The sequence below is a fragment of the Bison bison genome, unplaced genomic scaffold (assembly GCF_000754665.1).
Source record: "Bison bison bison isolate TAMUID 2011002044 unplaced genomic scaffold, Bison_UMD1.0 scf7180017864148, whole genome shotgun sequence".
NCBI classification, from domain to species: Eukaryota; Metazoa; Chordata; class Mammalia; order Artiodactyla; family Bovidae; genus Bison; species Bison bison.
Genome location: NW_011494720.1, coordinates 7,349,541 through 7,364,888, shown reverse-complemented (window position 1 = coordinate 7,364,888; position 15,348 = coordinate 7,349,541). Strand labels below are relative to the sequence as shown.

Here is a 15,348-nt window from a genome sequence, read left to right as displayed (position 1 = left end):
GTGTGTCTGTGTGTGGGTTTGTGGGGGGGGGTGTGTGTGGGGAGTGTGAGGGTGTGAGTGTGTGTGTGCGTGTCTGTGTGTGTGTGCATGCGTGTTGTGTGTGTGGGTGTGTGGTGAAGCTCCCGCAGGTGGCCCTGCACCTGGGTCCTGCTTCAGCCGGGACCTCGTCTGTGAACGCCTAGGATCAAGTTACCTTGTGAGCGCCAAGAATGTCAGGGAAGCAGCCAAGGAAGCCTTTATATTCATGATTACATTCCATCAGGAAATGGAGATCTTTCTTTGGCTGTAACAAGAAAGATTGGCTATTATTGGTGGAAGAATTCAGACAATCAAAGAGAAAACGGTTACATTTAAGGGCTGTATCAGCCGAATCTGCTGGGCATGACACAAAGTTACTGAGTGTGAAGTAGTCAGCCTAGTTCTCCTATAAGAAAATAATCCCCAAGAACTATATACTGTCATTGTAGGCTGTGAAAAAATGATAAAACTGTGCATTTTTGGGTTGGTTGGTAAAATTAGCTATTTTGAACTGGCCCAAAAGACAACACTGTGAACAAAATTTAAAAAAACTAGTTAACACTGTATGTTTACACAGAGGCAAATAAGATGTTATAGCTTAGTGTATAAATTTTAGCAGAAAATAAAAAAATTGCTAAAAATCTGGTAATCATTAAAAGTGGCAACTATAAATTTTTCCATTTTTCTGTGATAATATTTAAAGTTTTGGTGTGCATGATTCTAAAAATTAACCTTTTTTTTTTTTTTTTACAAGTATCAGGAGAATAGTTAATGACCACATGAATGTATGGGTATTCAAATATATTTCAAATATATATTTCAAGTTGTCATCTGCAAAAAAAAAAAAATTTTTTTAATTTAAGGGATTGAAACAACCTCAATGGTTAGTCCCCTTAAGAAAACATTATCTGTTATCTATAAACATAACTGAAATCAGGCTACTAAAGACTCCAATAAAAGCCAGGTGGCCACAACGATATCTGCTGCCTGCCAGGAACCTGACCAGGGCTTTCTCTTTATTAGCTGTTGATCCTCAGACCACTCCCAGGCAGGTGCTTCCATCGCTATCTACAGACCAGGAAACCCCTGCTCTGGAGGCTGAGCAAGACTCCAAACAGGGACCAGAGTGAAGCTCTTTCCTGTACGTTCTAATCCCCTGGTGGCTGAGATGGATCCAGACCATTGGCACTGGGAGCTATTGAGTCTTCCTGAAGATGAATTATCCATTACTTTAGCTTGGCCTATGAAATGCTACTACTTGGTGTAATTAATAAAGATGCATAGGGACAGAAGAGAACAGCCATTTGGAAAGCTTGTCTTAAAACAGGTTTTAAATAAAACATGTGGATTAGGTAGCATAAAATCTTAACTGGAACCATGTGGCTACGTTAATATACCTGTTCTGCCACAAGGCTGGCAATTTCTTCGTAAGTCTTTCCTGCTTCAGTTATCGCATCATTGAGATCTGTTTCACCTGAGAATTAAGACACTGTATGAGTGTTATAACTTACAGTTCCTTTTCATTACTTCTAAAATTTTATTATAGCAAACTTCAAACTTTGCAAACTATACAACAGTAGAATGAATCCTCATCTACCCATCACCTGACTTCCCAACTAACAGCCTATGTCCAATCTTTCAGTCCCCTCCCTTCCTCTCCCTTTTACTGGTCATTTAACACTTCATCTATACATTTTACCTAAAAGACAAGGCCTCTTTAAGAAATAGAGACAACCCCAATCTCACACCTAAGAAACGACCACTGGTCCTGATACAAACCGTCCAGCCAGTGTGCAGCTGCCTGGTGTCTCCAACCAAGCTGGCTGCTTGAGTCAGGATGCAAAGGCCGTTCACGCGGCACAGAGCTGACATGCTTCCTACAGAGGTTCTTTCTCCTCTGTGTGTTTTTCTGGCAAATTTCTTTTGGGGACGTGTTGACGAAACCAGGCTGTGTACCTTGGTCCCACATCGGGTTCTGTTGAGCGAGTCTCGGTGGTGACAACAGAGTCCTCTGTTTCCTGTATTGCCTAGATCTTTCATTTTAGTATTTATTTAGTATTTTAGGTTTGCAAATTGGTGCTACACTACTTCTGTCACTGCTTCTTTATTAGCTGAAATACGTTTATAAAGACAAACTTAATCAGCTTTTTCGTTACCTTGAGGTATATAGGGACAGGAAGAACAGGTTAAATGCTTCCTTCTTTTTACAGTTTTCAGAATTTAAGTTGATTCTATTCCATCCTCCAAAGGTGACTGAGATTAACTTTTTAAGAATATCATCGCAAGTCTGGATTAAAGTTGATATGCTTAGTTTCATGGGAGAAGGCAATGGCACCCTACTCCAGTACTCTTGCCTGGAAAATCTCATGGACAGAGGAGCGTGGTGGGCTGCAGTCCATGGGGTCGCTAGGAGTCGGACACAACTGAGTGACTTTCACTTTTCATTTTCATGCATTGGAGAAGGAAATGGCAACCCACGCCAGTGTTCTTGCCTGGAGAATACCAGGGACAGGGGAGCCTGGTGGGCTGCCGTCTATGGGGTCGCAGAGTTGGACACGACTGACGCAACTTAGCAGCAGTAGCAGTAGCAGCAGCAGCAGCTTAGTTTCACAGCAATCATTATCTTCACTAAGCTCAAATTTTTGCTCCATAGGACAGTGGAAGGTTCTTCAGATTGGCATCAGAGTTCTTTCCCTCCCAGCTCTGGATTATTTCAGGGAAACAATGTTTTGAAATCGCCATGTGGGTGATGCTGGGAGTGCTTGGACTTGATAACTATTTCTAGGCCTTTTCAGTGAACAAAGCCAAGTGTGTATCTGTTAATTCCAAATTTCTAACTTATCTCCCCACCTTCCCCCTTTGGTAACTAAGTTTTTTTCCCCCATGTGTGTGAGTCTGTTTCTGTTTTGTAAATAAGTTCATTTTTACCACGTTTTTAGATTCCACGTGTAAATGGGATCATATATTTGTCCTTCTCTGACTTCACTTAGTATCATAATCTCTAGGCCCATCCATGTTGCTGAAAATGGCATCATTTCATTCTTTTTTATGGCTAATATTCCATTTATATAAATACCACATCCTCTTTATCCATTCATCTGTTGATGGACATTTAGTTGCTTCTATGTCTTGGCTATTGTAAAAAGGGCTGCTATGAACACTATGAAGGGGTGCCTGTACCTCTTTGAATTAGAAGTTTCACCTTTTCATAATTTTCAGATACATGCCCAGGAATGGGATTGCTGGATCATATGGCAGCTCTATATTTAGTTTTTTTAAGGAATCCCCATACTGTTCTCCATTTCTGTTACGTCCACAGAAATGGTATGGACCTAACAGAAGCAGAAGATACTAAGAAGAGATGGCAAGAATACACAGAAGAACTGTACAAAAAAGATCTTCACAACCCAGATAATCACGATGGTGTGATCACTCACCTAGAGCCAGACATCCTGGAATGTGAAATCAAGTGGGCCTTAGAAAGCATCACTACAAACAAAGCTAGTGGAGGTGATGGAATTCCAGTTGAGCTATTCCAAATCCTGAAAGATGATGCTGTGAAAGTGCTGCACTCAATATGCCAGCAAATTGGGAAAACTCAGCAGCGGCCACAGGACTGGAAAAGGTCAGTTTTCATTCCAATCCCAAAGAAAGGCAATGCCAAAGAATGCTCAAACTACCGCACAATTGCACTCATCTCACATGCTAGTAAAGTAATGCTCAAAATTCTCCAAACCAGGCTTCAGCAATATGTGAACCGTGAACTTCCTGATGTTCAAGCTGGTTTTAGAAAAGGCAGAGGAACCAGAAATCAAATTGCCAACATCCGCTGGATCATGGGAAAAGTAAGAGAGTTCCAGAAAAACATCTATTTCTGCTTTAAACCAAAGCCTTATTGTGTGGATCACAATAAACTGTGGAAAATTCTGAAAGAGATGGGAATACCAGACCACCTGACCTGCCTCTTGAGAAATTTGTATGCAGGTCAGGAAGCAACAGTTAGAACTGGACATGGAACAACAGACTGGTTCCAAATAGGAAAAGGAGTTCATCAAGGCTGTATATTGTCACCCTGCTTATTTAACTTATATGCAGAGTACATCATGAGAAACGCTGGACTCGAAGAAACACAAACTGGAATCAAGATTGCTGGGAGAAATATCAATCACCTCAGATATGCGGATGACACCACCCTTATGGCAGAAAGTGAAGAGGAACTCAAAAGCCTCTTGATGAAAGTGAAAGTGGAGAGTGAAAAAGTTGGCTTAAAGCTCAACATTCAGAAAACGAAGATCATGGCATCCGGTCCCACCACTTCATGGGAAATAGATGGGGAAACAGTGGAAACAGTGTCAGACTTTATTTTTCTGGGCTCCAAAATCACTACAGATAGTGACTGCAGTCATGAAATTAAAAGACGCTTACTCCTTGGAAGGAAAGTTACGACCAACCTAGATAGCATATTCAAAAGCAGAGACATTAGTTTGCCAACGAAGGTTCGTCTAGTCAAGACTATGGTTTTTCCAGTGGTCATGTATGGATGTGAGAGTTGGACTGTGAAGAAAGCTGAGCACTGAAGAATTGATGCTTTTAAACTGTGGTGCTGGAGAAGACTCTTGAGAGTCCCTTGGACTGCAAGGAGATCCAACCAGTCCATTCTGAAGGAGATCAGCCCTGGGATTTCTTTGGAAGGAATGATGCTAAAGCTGAAACTCCAGTACTTTGGCCACCTCAGGCAAAGACTTGAGTCATTGGAAAAGACTCTGATGCTGGGAGGGATTGGGGGCAGGAGGAGAAGGGGACGACAGGGGATGAGATGGCTGGATGGCATCACTGACTCGATGGATGTGAGTCTGGGTGAACTCCGGGAGTTTGTGATGGACAGGGAGGCCTGGTGTGCTACGATTCATGGGGTTGCAAAGAGTCGGACGTGACTGAGTGACTGATCTGATCTGATACTGTTCTCCATAGCGGATGCATCAATTTAAATTCCCACCAACAGTGTAGGAGGGCTCCCTATTCTCCACACCTTCTCCAGCATTTATTATTTGCATACTTTTTGATGATGGCCATTCTGAGTGGTGTGATACCTCACTGCAGTTTTGATTTGCATTTCTCTAATTCACGATGTTGAGCACCTTTTTGGGGTCTCTTGGCCACAAGATGCTTATCTTCCCAGACCTTGGGTTCCTCATCTAAAAAATGGGGGCCAGACCAACTCAAAACTCCTGCCCAAGCTAAAAGTTTTAACTGAAAGACACAATTCAGCCAAGCCAACAAAAAATATTCAAATATGGGAGTCACAGGTCTTACATTTTGGTAAAAGACTAATTTCTTATACCTGGAAATACTCAGACATTGACCTCCAAAGACCTACCCTCCCTGGATATCAGAATAATGGCACGGTGACAGTACCAAGCCTATCATTTCTGTAAGCAATAGGACGTCCTCAAATTGAATAGGTGCCACTCACCTGGCAAATACTTTTACTTCCTACCAGCTCCATATGCCAAATTAAGAAAACAAACCAAGATATAAAAGAAAACCGCTAACTTGCAAGTGTTGTCCATGGAAATCCACAATGAACTCAAAATACCACAAGTGAGATATACAATATGGGATAAGCTGAAAACAATAATGAGTTAGCAAGGGACATAAGGCAATATGAACCTGTTACTCAGTCAAGAGTTTTCCCTCCAAATGTCCCTGATAAGATCTGGCTCCTGACAGTCAGGCCCGGCTTCAGAGTTTGGCAGAGATGACAGCAGGGCAGAGTGTCATGTACCACATCCGCCTGCTTCACTAAAGCACAAGAGCTGCATCTGAGAACAGGAAAGGCAAGGACCTAGCCAGGAAATCCAACTATTACCGCCCACTACTTTTCTCAAAAACTAGTAAGGTGAGGTGGCACAAGTCCTCAGTGGAGCGGTGCAGCCAGTTTAAACATCACTGACGGTGGTGCTTCATTGCAGTTATCGATTGTCTGCAAGAGTCTGAGGAGGCTGGTCTGTGTGGATAAGACACCCAGGGCCCAAAGAACAAATAAAGAAAGATGTACCTTGATAACCACTAGAGCTGAAGACTGTGGCTAAGCTCTGCAAGGCCTTCCCTATCTTCTGATATTCCTTGGGTAATGCTGAAAGAGAAAAAACTCATTCACTAAATGGAGCAAAATTAAATGATCCAACTATTTTCTCAAAGTATTTTTATAGTAAATCTGAAATGACTCAAAATAGTCTATATTCCTTAACAGAATATCAATACAGACAAACTGTTTTTAGAAATTAATTTTTCTTCAGTTTTTAATTAATCAATTGTTCAATAAATAGTGGACACTATTATTATGACCACCACCACCAGCGCCCACACTCTCATTCACTGAATGACATCAAAACGAACCGGAAGCTCATTTAGAAGATGATTTCTAGGTTTGAGTCCTTTCGTGTACACAACACCAACTTGATCATCACAACCACCGCTCTATCGATGCAGATGCACTATCTCCCCTTCCTGGGTTAGGAAAGCTGGGGTCACGTAGCTACAAAGTGGATCTGGTGCCTGTTATTCCTAATCCGCTGCTTTTCCCACTCTGCTATGTACCTATGAGTGATTATTTACAAAACAAAACATGACCAAAAGCAACGGGGTGTGGAAAAAAACGCAATGGAACCTCATAGGACCAGGGAGGAGGGATTTTAGCTTTCTCATCTGTATAATAATAAGATTAATTAACATAATTAATCTTATAATCTTATATTAATCTAATTAATATAATTAATCTTATAAATAATAAGATTAATTAAATCATCTGCAATGCTCCTCTAGTGCTAAATCCTAGGCTTCTAGGATCACTCTGGAGAACTCTCCAGAGAAGAGTCTTTGTATCTTAGGCTAGTTTTATTTGCAATCTGTACACAGTTTCCTGAAACACATCTGCTGTCTTCAAAAGAAACCATTACTTGCATTTGAAAAGACTATGCTATTAATAAAGAAAAATGATTCGAATGTTTCTTTAAAAAAAATTCCAGGACAGAGAAATGTGACAAACGGTCTACAAGCTGTAAGAAACAGGAAACACAAACTCAAATTACATTAGCTTGGTTAATAAATTGTTCACCCTTTTGTAACTCAGTTTTGGCCTTTACACCGGGGATTAAAAACTCTTTTGTGAGAGGAAAGAAACTATGGCTGAATCAAATTCTAAACAAAACATGTCAACCTCCTGCCCCCAAGAGAGCAGCCTAATGCTATTACTATTTACTGATTTTGGTCTGTGGATTTTACAGGACATGGAGTTGACCAGACATTAGACATAAGGGATTTGATTCTTTAATAGAAGCCATAATTCTAGATTTTTGTGATATCCTTAAAAATTTTTTAATTTTCACTCCTTTAAATTTTTCTTTAAAAAGGGGAAACTAAGAGACTGTAAATATTAAAAAAAAAAGCAGAGAAAAAAATAAAAAGGGGAAACAGCTGAATTTACAGTTATTATTTTTAAAATTAAATTATTTCATTTATATTTTAGAGAAGTATCACTCCCTTTTTTGCTCATGAGTTATTCCCTGTGACCAAAGGCCTGAAACAGATTTTGTTTTCTGATGCTGCATCTGTATAGGTCATGTTTTCAGGCTCAGTTCTATTTTCAGCATTTCTCTGCCATGGGAAAGGAGCCAGTGTTATCACTCCTGGCGTCTGCCCCTCGAGCATGAACAGCTGGTACATGACAACAGTTCCGTTGATATAAAATATCATGTGAATGGTGGAGGGCCATTGTAAGGCCTGGTTTTTTCCTGCAAAAGGCCAGACAGGAAACATTTTAGGCTTTGTTGGGCTGCAGGTTTCTGCTTAAAGTACTCAATTTGGCCACCCTTCACACAAGCAGCCAAGGCGTGACCACCACAGCTGACCCTGGACTGTGCTTCTCTCCTTGGCTGCTGGATGGCAGAGCGGCCCGGGTCTAGGGATACGGGAAAGCAGTCCAGTGGACAGAGGGCAGGGAGGGTGCAGCACAGCAGGCAGAGAGCGGAGCGGACAGCGGCACTTCTGCTTGGGGCTGACCCCGGCCCCGGGCTTTCTGCTACCACCCGCCACCAGGCTTTCCTAAAATTATAGCTTTAGTCAAACACAACTCACTAAAGGGATGACTATTAAAAAGTAAGATCCTGAGATTAAAAATAACCACGGGTACTTTCTCTGCAGGCAGAAAGGATGACTCTTCAATAGATGACAAACCTCGCATAACTGGAAATATTTAAGTGAACGTGATGCTTTTTTACGGGGGTTCTTGAACTGGCTTTGCTCAAGCCAGTTTTCTGTGCTGAAACAAGGGTTGGGAACTGAGGCTCCTCAGAGTGCCGTGGGTGTGACGCCGCTCCGGCTCACTGAGCGCGTCTCTGCCTGTGGGGCTGGTTCCCAGGGGGACGCCAGGGACGGCACTTACGTCCTGTGCACCGCTTCCAGTGCTCCTGCCCCACGTTCAGCAGCTCCTTCACGCCGTCATCCATGGCTTTGGTGAACTTGCCGACAGCATCACACTTCTGTTCTCTGTGGGGCAAAAACATGAGGAGGTTGTGTCCCTGACTTCACTACCCAACGTCCAGACAGTGTGAGGTGTAAGAGGAGAAAAGTCCAGTGTGGTCAGGGGAGCTCACAGCAAGCCTGACCACAGGTACCCATGTCGTGCATTCTAGCAACTGCGCTGTAACTAAATTAGTCTTAAAAACCGGCTGGATTCAGGTTTTGAAAGAACTGCTTCAACATCTGCCACTTACATTTTAACTCTGCTTCCTTTCGCCCTCCAATTCCTTGGGAATGCTAACGAAAATTGTTCTAAAGTAACTAAAACCTTCGTTTCTTGAATGTCTTACCGAGTGAAGCTCAGTCACTGTAGGTGCTGCTGACTCTACAGCATGGGTGCTAGCGGCCCTTGTTCCCTCTCCAACAGGTACTTCAATGAGTCACAGAAAATAAACCTACACACACGGCATCTAAGTGATACAGAAGACGCCAGTTCCTTCAGGACTAAAAAGCTTTTCCTGACTTGAAAAAAATTATCACAATACACTTTTAAATGAAAGAGGAGGTTATAATAGAGACTGTATAACGCGAGGTCACTTTTGTTTACACAACCATTTTCCCTTCGGATACATGTGTACAGAGTAGGGTTTGGAAGAACACAGACCTAAGTCGACATGTTAACACTGATTTTCTCTCTGTGTAGTTAGAAGACTGTCTATATACTGGGTAAAACATAAGCAATGGTTATACATTAAGAAAAAAGGCTGCTTAAAATTATCACTATGAACACACACAAGATCTCTTATGAGTCTTTATACAAAAAAGGAACTACTTCAGACTTTCAACCAAGCCCACATTAAAAAGATGACAAGATTAAAAACAAGGGATTAAAAAAACACTGGACAAACAGGCCTGAGATGACTCTCTTCAAGGCTATGTTCAAAGAGATTTCTGGCCCGTGGACTGATCTGTGGGTGTCTGCTGGCCGGGTGCCATGCCGTGTCATCACGCTTTATTGTTAATAACCACTAACCACTGTGTCAACTATGAAATCACTGACTTCAAGGTAAAAAGGAAGTGGACTTTAACTGATGTTATGGTTAGAAAGACAGTGTTTCAAGTACAAGCAATGTTCTCCTTAACTTCTGACTACAAACCCCACTCATTTCACACCCTTTCGTCTGATGATGTGAATTCCAGGTGTGGTCAGACGGGCCAAGGCCTGCGAGCAGAGGAGGCAGGCTTGGTTGGGGAAGCAGCGGAGGCTGGCAGGATCGCTTACATTTCTACTAAGTCCAGGTCAGGTGCCTCTGGCTCCATGGTGGAGAATATCATAACTCCCACCAGCTCATCTTTCTCAGCCTTCCTCTTCCCGGTTTTCCATTCCTGTAAAGAGGAACATTATGACGTTAAAGTGGGGAGTGGAGCCAAACAGCTCTTTCAAAATCCCGTCCTAGCGTCGGCTCACTGACTGTCTTTATCCCTCTAACTTTCGGGAGGCAGTGCCCATGCCGTCTCCCTCTGCACCCCTGCATCTCCAACTCCATCCTGCACGTGAACGGTGTGAACGGTGCCGCTGTGCAAAACAGTCCTTAAGAGCCCAAATCCTTTCAGACTGAGGTGAGCCAGGACTTCTCCTTTCCTGAGGCCCACCCACCCATACAAACACACCCTGGGAGTCTGACAAAGCGCCTCAACATTGTAGGTTGTTTTCTTGAAAAGATTAAAGCTTTTCTAAATATAAGATAGGAACCAATATTATAAACTACTAAAACGTTATTACAAGTTATATATATATATATATATACACACACACACATATATATACACACACACGCACAGAAAAGTGCCCAAAGCAAAACTATGCAGTACAACAAATTCTCATACAATGAATTCCTGTGTAACTACTTCCAAGGGCAAGAGAGAGGAGAGCGCTGGACTTCCGGAAGCCCCCTTCTCATCCCTTCCCCGTCACTACCCCTTCCCTCCCCTCCAGGGGTAACCATGACCCACCCACTCTTTTATGGTTTTCAGTTCCTCATGTCATACAGTTTCACCACCTAAACCCCTACACCATGGTTTTGCTACTTCTGTGAACTAGCTAAGAACCCAACACTTGGCATTCTTTTGTGTCTGGCCTTAGTCGCTCAACCTATGCTGAGAAGTTACATGCACACTGTTGTTACAGCTGGAGTTCCCTCATTTCATGGCTGTATAATATTCCTGTGACTGTTGCCCAGTTTATTTACCCCACTCTACTACGGGCAGCCATCAGTGGCCCTGGTGAGGATAAAGCCACCGTGTACACATCTCCTGGTGCACGTGCGCATGCACTTCTGTAGGGATATAACCAGGCGTGGAGAGTTATTCAAGTAGATAATGCCAAACTGTTTTCCAAACTGGTCTCACCAGCTTTCACACCCACCAGCAGTGTGTGAGTTTCAGAAGCTCCTTCTCTCACCAACAAGACACATAGTATCGTTGGTCTTTCTAATTTTAGCCTTCTGGTAAGTTTATTCACTGTGGTTTTAATTTGCATTTCTTATTACTCATAAGATTAAGTGCTTTTCTTTACACTCACTGATGATTCAGATATTTTCTTTTGTGAGTTGTTGTTGTTCAGTCGCTCAGTTGTGTCTCTTTGTGACTCCACTGACTGCAGCACACCAGGCTTCCCTGTCCATTACCAACTCCCAGAGCTTGCTCAAACTCATGTCCATCAGGTTGGTGATGCCATCCCACCATCTCATCCTATCCTTCCCTCTCCTCTTGCCCTCAATCTCTTCCAGCATCAGGGGCTTTTCCAATGAGTCGGCTCTTCACATCAGGTGGTCAAAGTATTGTAGTTTCAGCCTTAGCATCAGTCCTTCCAGTGAATATTCAGGGTTGCTTTTCTTTAGGATTGACTGGTTTGATCTCCTTGCTGTTCAAGGGACTCTCAGGAGTTTTCTCCACAGTTTGAAAGCATCAATTCTTCGGCGCTCTGCCTTTCCTACTGTCCAGTTCTCCCATCCATACATGACCACTGGAAAAACCACAGCTTTGACTAGATGGACCTTTGTAGGCAAAGTAATGTCTCTGCTTTTTAATATGCTTTCTAGGTTTGTCACAGCTTTCCTTCCAAGGAGCAAGCATCTTTTAATTTCATGGCTGCAGTCACCATCTGCAGTGATTTTGGAGCCCAAGAGTCTGTCACTGTTTCCACTGTTTCTCCATCTATTTGCCATGAAGTGATAAGACCAGATGCATCATCTAAGCCATGATCTTAGTTTTCTGAATGTTGAATTTTAAGCCAGCTTTGTGAGGGACATTACCAAATCTCCCATTTGTCTACTGGTTTATCTTTCTTATCAATTTGTATGGGTTTTCCCATATTCTAAAATCCAGCCCTTTTTTGGCTATACACGTTCATATCTTCGACTTGTTTTTTCTTTTTAATGACTTCTGATAAACCAAAGTTCTTTTTTTCAGGGTAGTCAAATTTGTCAGTCTCTTCCTGTATGTGTCTAATTTCAGAAATCCTTCCCTACCCGAGGGGTATGAAGATTTTCTCCTGTTACCTTTTAGAAGCTGTATTGTGTTGTCTTTCACATTTAAACTTGTAAACCATCAGAAATTAATTTTTTTAGATTCAATACAGTAGAAACTTTCAACTGGATAAAAGTAGAAAGAAAAATATTTTAATAAACCCCTATAGATCCAGCTTTAAAAATTATCAACTTTTCACCAAACCTGTTTTATCTGGTCTCCTCCATCCTACTTTTATTTCTTGTTTAACGGAAATCTCAGATATAATACCATTTCACCTATAAATACTTTACTATGTATCTTTAACAGATAAGGGCCATGTCTCAAAAACATTACCAAAATACCAACATCAAACCTAACAAAATCAACAGCCTGTTGTGAGGCAGTGATCACATTTATTTTTCCCAGAGACGCCATCCAACGGAAATGCCAGCCAACAAAGATGCCATCCGATGGAGATGCCATCCAATGCAGCACCACTGATAGACAAGACTGCCCATCCCCCCCATCCTCAGACCCATTCTTGTCATAAATCAAGGGCCCATTCTATTCTACTGATCTGCTTTTAAAATATTTTAGCTTTATAATGAGTCTCAACATCCAGAAAAGTTTTCCTCCATTTCATCTTCATTTTAAAGAGTATCTTGGCTATTCTTGGAGCTTAAATTTTCTATGGAGGACATCTTTTCAGTTCTTCAATTCATAAAACATAGTGCTGGAACACTTATTAAGGTCTTCTTTTTATTTCTCTCAGCAGTGTTTCATGGATTTTAACATATACTTACATTTTTCTGTAGGTTCTTTTGGGTTTTCTATGTCCAACCATCTATATGAGCTACTGTTGCCCAGAGAATCACAATTTTTAATAATTTTCTAGTTTTATACTGTCATTTAGCAGGTGAGGAAATTGTGGCCCAAAGAAATTAATGTTTCGGTCAAGGTCATGGAGGTAGTCAGAAGCAGAGCCCAGACTAAAACCAAGTGCCCTGGCTCCAAGTTCTTTCTTGTTGCTCTTGTATATATATATAAAAAAAAAAGTCTATAATTTGCATAAAGCACAACCTTTAGAAATGCTTCCTGTTTTCTTGTTTGTTTTGGGGTTTCGGGGCCATGTCACACAGCTGATGGTATGTCAGTTCCCCAATGAGGAATTGAACCCGGGCCCTCGGCAGTAAGAGCGTGGAGTCTAACCAGTGAACCGTCAGGGAATTCTCTAGACATGCTGCCTCAACAGAATCCTAGACAGATCAAACAAGCCCTTGTTAAAGTCCTGTGCACCAACAGCATTAAGGCACCAATTTAGAGGGGATTCCACACAGTTTTTTAACTGCTATATATTACATTTTGACATGTAAGCATTCACTCTGAAATGCAAAAAGACCTCAAATATTTAAATGGAATGATCTCTAACCTATAATTACACTAAGCATGACCAAACAAATGATTGCATACAATAGAAGACTAAGGTGATACACAGCTATTTCCAAAGCAGACAACAATGGTGAGGTGACAAGCAGCCAATTTCTTCCTGATTTTCAAGTGAGAACAGTGACTGCAGACACAATGACTACCCACGGGGCAGAGGCAGACCTGGACAGACAACAACAGTCTGGACAAACAAGGCGGCTTTGAGAAAGCAGCTTCACTTATGAATCTACTTTTCATTACACTATTTACACTGTAAGGTCAAGATATGATCCTAAGAAATCATTCACACTATTCCCCTAACTTAATGCTGAAAATATCCTACATAGCTTGGCGTCCATCCTATATTTAAGAGCATTGAGGAAAAAGCCCCGCATCCTATCACATCCCTCACCCTCACAGGTCCTCACAGGGCCAACTGGTTCCCGGTTTGCAGAAAACCATTCTGAAAAACTCCTTGCTCACATGCTGTGACTACTTTACTATTACTTAGAAACAGCCAACTAATCAACATGATTTAACTTCTTTGGTATGAATGTGACAATTCTCAATATCCCCTAAGATTATAATAAAATGTCCTACCTTCTCATCTCGGAAATTTAGAAACTGCTGGAAGACCTCACTCTCTGAGATTACTGGGTGACGGCACATCCTGGTCATCCAGGCCTGAAGCCGCTCCATGCGCATTTTGATAAACTCTTCTTCAAAGCGACCTGCAAGAGACATGCCAAGAGTGATGTGTGACTCTGCCTACGAGGAATCACTGTTACCCAGGTGGAAAGGCTGTTCATATGGCTACTGGCAGAGAGTTACTTGGTAAAAGGTAAACCATGGTAATTTTTCAACAACCTAAAAACAAGCAACACAGTGGATGTTCAAAGGCCCAGAAGAAAGGTAGTCCACGAATCCGAAAGCAAATTTTATCTCAATATGAAAAACTTTCTCTTTCTTATAAACTAACATGCCAGTGCCTGGATGATCATATGAAGCCTTACAGGCAAGAAAGGGGTGATAATATGGAAATTAACAAGCAATTCTTATCAAGAAGGTGAAATTTCTATATTTATAAAAATGTATCTAAATACAATATAATCTCAGATATACAGAATTAAATTAAGTATTATGAAAAGTAACACAAACTAGTTTTTTCCCCCTGTTTTGCTTTTTCAACTACTTAAATGAAAAATAGAAAATGCAATTTTTCCATGAATGCAATAATGAAAGCTGCTATCACAGAACTTAAGGCCATCATAAAACAAGAGCTTAATGGGTGATATTTCTGTTTTAAAAGTAGAAAATCAGTTTAACAAACCTTACATACCAAACATCAAGTGAACACAAAATTTTTATAAGCCTAATAAAATCACTATCAGTTAAAAAGTTTCTGGAGATGGAAATTCTGGCTATAGGTGAGTGTGACAATAGCCAATCCTAGAAAGTGAAGAGGAACTAAAAAGCCTCTTGATGAAAGTGGAAGAGGAGAGTGAAAAAGTTGGCTTAAAGCTCAACATTCAGAAAACGAAGATCATGGCATCCGGTCCCATCACTTCATGGGAAATAGATGGGGAAACAGTGTCAGACTTTATCTTTTTGGGCTCCAAAATCACTGCAGATGGTGACTGCAGCCATGAAATTAAAAGACGCTTACTCCTTGGAAGGAAAGTTATGACCAACCTAGATAGCATATTCAAAAGCAGAGACATTACTTTGCCAACAAAGGTCTGTCTAGTCAAGGCTATGGTTTTTCCAGTGGTCATGTATGGATGTGAGAGTTGGACTGTGAAGAAGGCTGAGCACCGAAGAATTGATGCTTTTGAACTGTGGTGTTGGAGAAGACTCTTAAGAGTCCCTTGGACT

General features: G+C 41.5%; 1 protein-coding gene across 1 annotated transcript in view; it reads right to left on the bottom strand.

Annotated features, from left to right (window-relative positions):
* SNX9 (sorting nexin 9) overlaps positions 1-15,348 on the bottom strand; it is a 51,958-nt gene that overhangs the window by 7,819 nt on the left and 28,791 nt on the right. Inside the window, exons 9-14 of the mRNA XM_010840873.1 lie at positions 14,074-14,204; positions 9,821-9,924; positions 8,462-8,565; positions 6,077-6,154; positions 1,416-1,492; positions 194-283 (exon numbers count right to left, since the gene is read on the bottom strand). Of these exons, the coding sequence (XP_010839175.1) occupies positions 194-283; positions 1,416-1,492; positions 6,077-6,154; positions 8,462-8,565; positions 9,821-9,924; positions 14,074-14,204 (584 nt within the window). The remainder of the gene's footprint in view (positions 1-193; positions 284-1,415; positions 1,493-6,076; positions 6,155-8,461; positions 8,566-9,820; positions 9,925-14,073; positions 14,205-15,348) is intronic.